Genomic DNA, 11,575 nt, shown 5'->3' with positions numbered 1-11,575 from the left:
ACTCCAGGATGGTATGTTGCCTCCTGGGTGCTAGGATCAAGGATATCATGGAACGCCTGCAGGGCATTCTGAAGGGGGAGTGTGAACAGCCAGAGGTCGCTGTCCATGTTGGGACCAATGACATAGGAAGAAAGCAAGCAGATTTTAGAGAGTTAGGGAGGAAATTGAAAAGCAGGACTTCAAAGGTAGTAATCTCTGGATTACTCCCAGTGTCACACAGTAGTGAGTATAGGAAAAGAAGGATAGACTAGATGAATGTGTGGCTGGAGAGATGGTGCAGGAGGGGAGGCTTTAGAATCCTGCGGCATTGGGACCATTTCTGAGGGAGGTGGGACCTGTACAAGTTGGACGGGTTACATCTGAACAGGGACGGGACCAACAACCTCGCAGGGAGGTTTGCTAATGGTTGGTGCGGATTTAAACTGAATTGGCAGGGGAATGGGATCCTGAAAAGCAGTTCAGAGGGGAGAGAAGCTGAGATGGAATTAGCAGTTAAAACACTAGTAAGTGAGTCTGGAAGGCAGAGGAAACATATGCTAGATAAGAAAGAAGTGAGTTTAGCAAGGCTAAATGGAATATATTTCAATGCAAGGAGCTTGAAGAATAAGACAGACGAGCTGAGGGCACATAAGCACATGGGAGTATATCATACCTATGACCGAGACTTGGCTAAAAGGGCAGGATTGGCAGCTCAACATTCCTGGTTAGAGGGTATAAGGGAATGGAAGGGAGGGGGTTCACAATATTGATCAAAGAATCAATTATAGCAGTGAGGAGGGATGATATATCTTGGAAGGATCATCAAATGAGTCCATATGGATAGAAGTAAAAAAACACTAAAGGGGCAAACATGCTGTATTATAGGCCCCCAAACAGTCAGGGAGAGATAGAGAATTAAATATGTAAACAAATTTTCAAAGAAGTGTAAGAATAATAAGGCAGTAATAGTGGGGGATTTTAACTACCCAAATATTAATTGGGATAGTTTTAGTGTGCAAGGTAGGAAGGGAGCAAAATTCTTAAGTTGCATCCAGCAGAACTTTTCTAGCCGGTATGTAAAAAGCCCAACAAGAGCTAATATTCGGAAATGAGCCCAGACAGGTGGAAGGCGTATCAACAGGGGAGCTTTTGGAGATAATGACCATAACTCAGTTAGATTTCGGATAGTTATGGAAAAGGATAAGGTTGGGCTAGAAATAAAAGTTCTAAACTGGGGAAAGGCTAATTTTACTAAGGTGAGATACAATTTGGCCCAAGTGGACTGGGAGCAGCTATTTGCAGATAAAACTGTGTCAGAGCAATGGGAGGTATTCAAGGAGGAAATATTGAGAGTACAGGGCAAATATGTTCCCGTAAAGACGGAGCGGGGGGCAGCAGGGTTGGGGGGGTGGGGGCGGTGGGGAAACACCAAGTCCAGAGAACCCTAGAGGTCAAGGGACATAAAAGGTTAGGATTTTAAAAAAAGGAGCTTATGGCAGATACTGGGTCTCAATACAGCAGAGTCCCTAGAGGAGTGTAAAAAGTGCAGCGGGGAGTGGAATTAAAAAGGAAATTGGGGAAGCTAAGTGGGTAGAGTAGAGGAAAACCCGAAGGGTTTTAAAAAAATATAAGAGCAAGAGAATAACTAGGGAAAGAGTAGGGCCAATTAGGGACCATAGAGGTTATGTGTGTGTGGACCTGGAAGATGTGGGTCAGTCCTCAATGAATACTTTGCATCGGTCTTTACACTGGAAAAGGGCGATGCAGAAATGCACATCAGGGTGGAGGACTGTGAAATATTAGAATAAATTAAGAGCGAGAGACGAGGTACTAGGAGGTTAAGCAGCCATAAAAGTGAATATATCCACAGGCCCAGATGAGATATACCCCAAGCTGTTGAGGAAGAGATATCAGGGGCACTGGCAGTAATTTTCAAATCCTTTCTGGCCACAGGTGAGGTGCCAGAGGACTGGAGGACTGCTAACATTGTCCCATTATTAGAAAAGGGAGGAAGGGATAGACTGGGAAATTACAGGCCAGTCAGTCTAACGTTGGTGGTGGAGAAGTTACTAGAAAGAATTGAGACACAGAATATATCTGCACTTGGAGAGACATGGATTAATCAGGGATACTCAGCATGGATTTGTTAAGGGAAGGTCGTGTTTGACAAATGTGATCGAATGTTTTAAGGAAGTAACCAGGAGTGTTGATGAGGGTAATGCATTTGATGTGGTCTACATGGACTTTAGCAAGGCTTTTGATAAGGTCCGTCATGGCAGACTGGTCAAGAAAGTCAGAGCCCATGGGATCCAAGGCAAAGTGGCATGTTGGATCCAAAATTGGCTGAGAGGCATGAAGCAGAAGGCGATGGTGGAGGGATGTTTCTGTGACTGGAAGTCTTTTCCCAGTGGGGTTCTGCAGGGCTTGGTGCTGGGGTCTTTGCATTTTGTGGTGTACATAAATTATTTGGACTTAAACGTAGGGGGTATGATCAAGAAGTTCGTGGATGACACAAAAATTGATAGGGTGGTAAATAGTGAGGAGGAAAGCCATAAACTGCAGGAGTACATCAATGGACTGGTCAGATGGGCAGATCAGTGGCAAATGGAATTCAACCTGGAAAAGTATGAGGTAAGGCACTTAGGGAAGGCTAACAAGGCAAGGGATTACACTATGAATGATAGGACTCTGGAAAGTACTGAAGATCAGAGGGACCTTTGTGTGCATATCCACAGATCCCTGAAGGCAGCAGCACAGGTAGATAAGATGGTTAAGAAGGCATATGGGATACTTGCCTTTATTAGCTGAGGCATAGAATACAAGAGCAGGGAGGTTATGCTGGAACTGTATAAAACGCTGGTTAGGTCACAACTAGAGTACTGCATGTAGCTCTGATTACCACATTTTGGAAGGATGTGATTGCACTGGAGAGGGTGCAGAGGAGATTTACCAGGATGTAACCTGGGCTGGCGGGTCTGAGTTAAGAGGAAAGGTTGGATAGGCTGGGGTTGTTTTCCTTAGAGCAGTGGAGATTGAGAGGGGACCTGATAGAGGTATATAAGATTGAGGGGCATAGATAGAGCAGATAGGAAGGCAGTTTTTCCATTAGTAGAGGGCTCAATAACCAGAGGGCATAGATATAAGGTAAGGGGTTGAAGGCTAAGAGGGGAGTAGAGGAGAAATGTTTTCACCCAGACGGTGGAGGGAGACTGGAACTCACTGCCTGAAAAGGGTGGTTGGATCAGAAACCCTTGTAACATTTAAGAAGTATTTAGATATTCACTTGCGTTGCCATAGCCTCCAGGGCTATGGGCCAGGCACTGGAAAATGTGATTAATGTAGTCAGATCTTTGTTGACCAGTGTGAACAGGATTGGCCGAATGGCCTCCTCCTGTACTGTAAACGTCTATGAGTCCAATGAATAGGGCAACCGACTACATCATCTTAACCAATGAGATTTAAAGATTGTCAACTAAACAAAGACTGAGACAGCATGAAAGAGTCAGTGAATCCAACATATCAGGTACAAAAAAAAATAGAGGGGGAAAAAAACATTGGATTTAGAGACAGAAAAAAGTGACAGGAAAAGTAAATCGCAAACTGAATGAATGGTACTCCACATAGTTACTCCATAGTAGATTTTGAGTGTCAGAGGTTGATTGGCAGTAATTAACATTGTTAACAAGGTGCTAACACTTGTAATTAAGAGCCCTAAATATCTGTGGCGGGTTTAGTTTGTATCTACAGTGCAGATACAACAATTTCACAACATGCAATGCATGTCCATTGGGAGGAAGTCCACAAAATCAAATTTCTGTGAAGCTAACAGTCCATTGACACAACTCAGACAGTAACCTTTTGATGATTACATTTACCCACACTTCTGTCCCTTGCCTGAATTTGCTGTACCATTTTCATATAAATATCAGAAAACACCATTAACAAGTAGTTGCAGATGTAATGCTTTTGATAATAAGTTGCCACTTGTGGAGGTGATTTCCTCTTCCTCAACAACTGGAGAGCTTTCAATCATTTTGTAGGAAATCTCCAAGCAAAGCACCAGCCAAAAGTATATTTGTGCTATTCCAAATTTAATGCTCAATTCCGTAATCAAAACTCCCTTGAAATGTATTACAAAATATAGCTAAAAACAATTTAGATCATGTTAATGGGCAATTTTCTAGCAACAGAGCTTTACTGTGAAAGTAAGGGTGGAATTTTATGCCGGCAGGGTTTTACGGTCCCGCTGAAGTCAATGGACTTTTGAATGGCTCGCTGCATTTTATGACTGCGCCCCCAGATAGACAGGGCCATAAAATTCCACCCTATATGTTTTCGATATGGTTTAATATTTAAGCATGCTGGTAATAGTTTCATCAGGCGAGGGCACTGTAAAATATATAAGGAAATTATGGGTCATAATCTTCATGATGCTGGGGCAAATGCAAATCACTATGTATGACAAATATCTGAAATACAAACAGAAAATATTTGATCATAACTTCTTTAATGAGTAAACTACAAAAAGAGGTTTTTGCAGGACACCATTAGGTTTGGAAAGAAAGCAAAGTAAATGAATAGTGACACCAAATTGCAAGGACCCAATTTTGACTTCTGTACAAATGAATGGGCTTTGATCGAGCTGAAATCTCGTCCCGAGTTTGGGTTTTAAAAGCCTGAAAATTGTAGGAGGAAGTGAATCCCAAATTATGAGTCAGTGTTGTGTTGAATAATTGGAAGAAAATCATACATTCCAGTTGTGGTAATGAATCATATTTAACCGTATGTAAGGTATGTATCAACATACTGATGCATCTTAAATCATATTGGAGGTGTAGCATCTTGTTTTACAAGCCTAAAAATTACTGTTGGAATTCTTGTACTCAACTGTTCTAAGCATTCATGAAATTATTTTCTCTATTATCTTAAGGAATATTAAATAAGTTTAAAATAAATGAGTTAATGCCACCACTGAAGTGGGGAGAGAAGTATTAAATAAACACATCAAGCATTTGCTGTCTAATGTTGGCTTGAAAGTAAACTACAATGGTGAAAAATAGGAAAACATTTATTTTTTTAAAACTTTCAGCCATGCAGTCAGAGTATTACTGTGCTGTAGAATCCGATAGCTTACTGGAATGTTAGTTCTACTTTTGCTGCAATCTGATATTTGTCCCTCGCAAATAGAATATTGGCATGAAAATAAATTTTACCATCTACCTTATGATAAAACAGAGAAATATTCAGCCAATTGAACTTGTCCTCTCCAATGGAGCATGTATGATTTACATCACTATACGCTCACACCCAAATATACTAATGGAGGTAAATTGGAAGAAAAACTGAGTATAAACATTTCAATGACACCTAAGCCAACTGAATTACAACAAAATGCTCAGTTTGTTCCTGGTGTAACATCTTTCTGTTTTCTGTACACATATTTTTCTGGCAATAAGATTCAATCAGAGGCAATAGTAGCACAGAACACAGTTCTACATGCAACCAAAAAACTTGAAAGATATTGTACTTAGTATCAGTGAGAACAAATCAGATTTCCCATCACCTCTAATTGGTACTCCAGAGATCCTTGTTTAACGAGTGATAGCTAATTTTAATTTTAACTTAAAAGAGGCATAACTATACATGACAATTATCTCTAGATGGATAGTTTATAAGTATAAGGGATATGCGAAGCTTAAATGCAATTACAATATAGATGAGGTTAAATGGATAGATGCAGAATGCTATGTATGCATTCCACACATTGGTCGGGATTTTCTGGCCCCGTTGCGGACGGGACCCGCCGCAGATGAGGCGACGCCCCAGCCATAAGTCCATTGACATGTGGTGGGACTGGAAGATCGCAGCGGCGGGCGGGTGCAGAAAATCCCGCCAATTACGTTTTCAACAGATGTTCTCTTCCATTGAGTAATATCCTTAATATTAAGAAAGAAAATAGCACGGAGTGCAGAATACTGTGCACTGATAACCAACTGACCTCTGTAATTGAGGAATGTAAAGACAGGCATATAAAGCAGGAAGAGAAGTTTAATATAATGTTGTTTGTTGAATTTCCTGAAGTATGGCTTAAACCTCAATTAAGATTAGGGGTGCAATTTTCCATTCCAGGACAAGGTCCCATGAATTGGGTGGGAACAGAGAGCATTTCCCATTGTGGAGGCCAGTGGAAATTCACGCCATTTCGCAAGTCGCTGGCCTCATTAGTTATGCAGGCAGGACTTTCCCAGTGTTTTGCACGGTAGGGTGGGCTGGATGGCTCGCGGCCCGCCATCGTATCTTGCTGCAATATTTAAAACAAGCCCAGACATCAACTGACTCACAATTGAAGTGAGAAGATGGACCTCCTGAAAGACTCTGAAGCTCAAAGATCCACCTGGTAGATGCTCCACCCACTGCTGCATGTTCTAGGATCCAAGGTCACTGGAGGCCTCCATGATGATCTCCACAGGCTGCCCCAGGCCTTCATCAGGTAAGTCCTGACATCTCCATGCCATGTTGGTCCAGACGTGATATCCTGCTGACGGCACAGACAGTTGGGCAGGAGATGATTCCCGTCGGACCTTCATCTGCATTCCATTGACGAGATGCAAAACGGTTTCACGCCAGCCTCTGGCGGGAATGGCAACCCACCATGATGGGTGGGGGAAGCCGATTTTTCAGCTCCCGCTGCACTGTTTCCCCCCCCTCCCACCATTAAATCCACAGTGGTGGGGAGTGGAAAATTCTGCCCTAGGTTATTAACTGAGGTTTCACGAAGAAAAAGTGCAGGAACACCTCCAAAACAGCTCATTTAAAGTATCTTTATTGCTTATAAATTATATAAACTTGCCATCAGAATATAGACAAAATTTACATTTCAAAACTTTGTTACACAGTAAGCAAAGTTAACAGTGCAATGCTATAGCGAATCCACAACTGTGCATTCTTAGATTTCCACGTCTTCAATAAAGTAGCTTATTCAGTTTATTTATACTGGTGCATTTGTCCTAGATTTATTTAAGAGAAAGCATCACTCACCAATTTTACAACTATTATTGAGCCACAATGAAAAAAAGCAGCATGAAAAATAGTTCCATCTAACTGCACAGGTTGCAAATAAAAGATCCATTTGAAAATGGTTGGAGAAGCTGGTGGTTAAAGGAAAATGTTCTTTTTTAAAATGCCAGATCAACACAAAATAATTTCATACAGCCAAAAGTATTAAAAAAAGTGTCCAAAGCTGCAGTTTATATAAGAATTCTAGAGTTACATTTTCTCTCAGAAGGAAACTTTTGTTGAAATTAATCTAGCGTGAACGAAGTTGTATTTGCAAGTTATTCTAAAAGTTATGACTAAACACAATTCTACACCATGAACAGTCAGGAATTATTCTATAGTGTACACGCTTAGGCCAGGATTTTCCGGTGCCGTTGTGGATGGGGCTCGCTGTGGGCGAGGCAGTGCACCAGCCAGAAGTCCACTGACTTGTGGCGGGACTGGATGATCCTGGCGGCAGGCGGATGCAGAAAATCCTGCCCTTAGTGTTCACAAGTGTCAATAAAAAGTTAATGAGAAAAATATAGCTACAAGCAACAGTGCTTCCTTTTAAAATTTCACATTTGCACTGCTACAGGATTGTTTGACATACTAAGTGATAATGCCTCTTCAAATGCATAAATCTGGTAATTTGATTATAGAAAATATCAATAATTGAATCCTGGCTCTCTATCATTAATTAAAGTAGCAGTGGATACAGAAAGAAAAGTCCTATGTCTTTTAAAGCAGTAATAAGATTAGTTTAATTTATTCAGGGTGCTCCTGGATTTCGCCATCCACCGAAGGCACACTCTAAATGTTGAGCCACACGTAAACATAGGTGGTCATTATGGTGATTAGCTACAAGCTGAATTCCAAGAGGTAGCCCATCTTTGCTTAGCCCAAGGGGGCACTGGGTCACTGGCAGTCCAAGCACATTAAAAATTGCTAGAAGATGAAATAGCAAACATGTTAAACAGATTTTAAATGTACCTCTCTCAGAATATTTGAAAATACACCCAAAAAATAGGTTCAGAAAACATAAAATGGAAATTAGTGAAAAGTTGCTTTTTACTCCAAGCAATGAAGATCTGCAATTGGCCAAGTCAAAAACATTGAAGATATTCAAAATATAATTAGCAGCTATAATGTAGAATTAATGCAGAGGTTTGATGTTGTCGTCCTGATGTTTATGTTAAGTCCTTAAATTTAAGGATTTAAAAATTACTGCTATTAATACCTACGCTACCAGATGGCAATATCTGAAAGTGGCGTTATAATTTAACTAATGCTGTGAATAAAAAGTTGCACCATAATTAAAATTAACATCCTCTCTTACTAAAGATTAATTTAAAGAAATTATTCAAGTTAAACTGTAACTAAGAACAAGGAAACAAACGTGCAAACTGGTAAAAGACAAGTTCAGGATCAGGAAACACTTCAGGCAGAGAGTGCTTTACACCTGGAATAACCTTCCAGGTGGGGTATTGGATGCAAAAGCTCTGAAATAATTCAAAAGTCAGTTAGATAATGCAACTGACCAGAGGTAGGGGCAGCAATAGTTTCTATAGGAAAATAGCCTAGATGTGTTGAGTAAACTCCCTCATCTATACTTACATTTGTGCCATGTGCCAGCATATTCCTGTTAAATCCTCATGAACAATTTTCAGAGTCAAAGACTAATAGCCAACTATCAGAGATATATTACTGGATCACCATTCAATAGTAAAGACAAACATAATTAGAGGCTTCCTAAATTACCAATTTGGTGGTAGTCTTTCAAAATGGAAGGCTTTCACCTGACACTCTAAGAAGTTGACAGAAAGGATAAAGCAGAAAGTCATACTGTGCTTTACCTAGGGGCACAACAAAACCCAAGAATGGCTAATTGTGAAATATATTTGGCATGTTCAGCAGTTCTTGAACCCAAACATGATACTGACAAAAAAAAATGGCAAGTGTATAAAAATAATTATTTCACCATTGCAGATGAACTACACAAGTCTAAAGTTTGCAATTTACCCTATTTATTGCCACAGTATATTTTAATAACATGCACAGCTTTGGAATAAAATTGTAAATTAAGCACTGCAGACTTTAATTCAGACCAAGTACAATAGATTCAGAACGGGATGCTATAAACCATGTTAACTACCAAAGCTTCTCAATTTTATGTTTTACTTTGTTCTTTGGCAAGAAAAGCTGCAAAATATTTTTTTTGTCTTTTTATAAGAAATTACATTTTAAATTTACACAATTTTATTTAAAATTTTGTAGTTTCAAATTATTCAACTTCAGGTCTGCTACTTACCTGTGTATGCAAAGTTGAACGGCATAAGTTTAGGATGGTGGTGTCTAGGTGCAATTTTTGGATGGGATGGGTACAAAAATACACCATCATCTCCTAAGAGACTGGAAAACTCAGCCTGAAGGTTCTGACACATGTTCATCAGTTTAGCATTACTTCGGTGATTTACTTTGGCAAAACCTTCCACAATACCAAGACCTATAGTAAGAAACATAAATTACATCAGGTAGGTCCAGGCAATATTATTCAATTAACTGACAGAACTATTTGAAAATTTATAAGGGATGTCATTGATGCAAAATGTACCTTAAGACTGCCCAATCACTTCTGATGGTCTTGCAAGGCCAACTTCTGCCTTACATTCATGAATTCAGGTGGAAACAAATTCTTCTGCTCAACTTCCTAACTTTGTAAACTGAAGGTACCACACCAGCCCCAGTTTGTGGACCAAAATGTTACAAACAAGTTACAAATGCAGTCAATAAATAAGTACTGCAGTGTAATTTTATCAGAAGGGGTGTGGCTTTTCACTTATACAAAAGTCGGCTATGGTTGCGTTATTTAATTAAGATTTGGATTTTGTTATGTTTGGTTCCAAAATATTTTTCAAGTTAATTTATCTTCCACATTCTTTAGTATAGGTCCATCAAATTAAAGGGGAAAAATAAACACACAAGAATGTATTTTTAATCTATAAATAACTGCCACTTCCAGAGAATTTTTTCCAGGCTCCCTAAACCAGCCAGCCTTTTCAGTTCATGCATTGAAATACTGAAACAAACACTAATATTGCCATCGCTACTCAAAACTGTTAAGTGCAGCTTCTACTGTAGCATAATGCAACTATAAAGAGTGGAATAAAAGATTTACTGCAAAAAGCTGAAGCATTCCTATGTCTGTTCTATCTAGCAATCATTCTCATTTTACGATTTTGATTACACTTTCCCCCACGCCAATACCTTTGCATTACTTTTTCTTTGCCCATAAAACAAGAGTTTAAACACATTTTCTCTTTTTTTGCTGCTTTATTACAGCTCTCACTGCTTGACTAAAAAATCCATAACAACACATTCACTCTTAGCTGTATAAAATAATGACCTCATGCCTCCTGTGCCAGTTTCTAATAACCCTGGACCTTGAATAAAAATGTATTTATACATGGTGTACCAGGGATGGGTTCAGTGAAGAGCCAGGTTGACTGAACTACAAGCTGGAACGATTATATTAGTGGATTGCTATGTGCAGTTTATTTGCCCACAGTCTGAGTCAATCTTGTGCCCTAGTCGACACCCTGATCTTGGAAGGTAAGAAGTAAATGCTGTTTGGAGCCGTCAAGTGTATGTGCGAGGGAGAGGGAGATGGTGAAAGGCAAGTGGGGGTAGAGTTTCAAGAATATGTTTGCAGGGCACGTTGTTACTGGAAGAATTCTGCTACAGCCAAATTCTTCCAAACCCTGATACCCAAGAGTGTGTGTGAAAAACAACAATGGAGCAAGTTCAGCAAAGGGCCTCACTAGAGGAGTTAGGGTAAATTTTGTTCATTTGAATACTTTCTACCCTTCAGATTTTTTGGATTCACCAATATTCACTTAACACAAGGGTGCAGTTTATCAGAAACATTGATTTCAGACCAGTATCTATACAGTGAAGTGATTAGTCAGATATGTTACACTGCTTATTGTGCCTCATTCTAAAATCAGCAGCAAATGGTGTAGGGTTTCACTGCCCACAGCTAATTTCTCAAGCTATAAGTACCTGAGTACTTGGACCCTGCAAACCTGCTACTTCGGTAAAAAGTCTGTTTTACAAGACTACTTAAGATAATGTTACCTTTTGCTTCAATGGGAAGTCTAAACCATGTTAGCAATGTCGTAAACATAACATTATAATTACAACACAGATGAAGTGCATTCTTCCAAGGTAAACTTTACCTATAGCAGGAAATGTGTGTGGCGATAGTCCCAGAATCTTTTTCACCAATTCCCACAGCGGTTTTATCTCCTTCCCATGATCTGCCATCAAATCTTTGAAAGACTTTGATTCCTGTTAAAATAATATAGACTGTTATCTAACAATGTAACTTTTTTTTTTTAGTTTGCAGTTTTCACTTAATAACGGGTTGAATTAAAACAGTGTTGAGACAAAGGTGCAGATGGGCAATGTTATGGTGGTGGAAGTAGGTGGTCTTTGTGATGGAAAGGATATGGTGTCGAAGGCTCACTCCCAGATCAAATAGGATGCTGAGTTGTAAACC

General features: G+C 39.6%; 1 protein-coding gene across 1 annotated transcript in view; it reads right to left on the bottom strand.

The window, feature by feature from the left end:
• Window positions 1-6,786: 6,786 nt before the first annotated feature.
• The window catches only part of faah2a (fatty acid amide hydrolase 2a), a 51,062-nt gene continuing 46,273 nt past the window's right edge, over window positions 6,787-11,575 (bottom strand). The window contains exons 9-11 of the mRNA XM_078547268.1: window positions 11,253-11,364; window positions 9,326-9,520; window positions 6,787-7,962 (exon numbers count right to left, since the gene is read on the bottom strand). Coding sequence (XP_078403394.1) covers window positions 7,787-7,962; window positions 9,326-9,520; window positions 11,253-11,364 — 483 coding nt within the window. The 3' untranslated portion in view covers window positions 6,787-7,786. The remainder of the gene's footprint in view (window positions 7,963-9,325; window positions 9,521-11,252; window positions 11,365-11,575) is intronic.

The sequence above is a fragment of the Cetorhinus maximus genome, chromosome 8 (assembly GCF_964194155.1).
Source record: "Cetorhinus maximus chromosome 8, sCetMax3.hap1.1, whole genome shotgun sequence".
In the NCBI taxonomy this organism is placed as follows: domain Eukaryota; kingdom Metazoa; phylum Chordata; class Chondrichthyes; order Lamniformes; family Cetorhinidae; genus Cetorhinus; species Cetorhinus maximus.
This window is presented reverse-complemented; position numbering and strand designations above follow the sequence as displayed.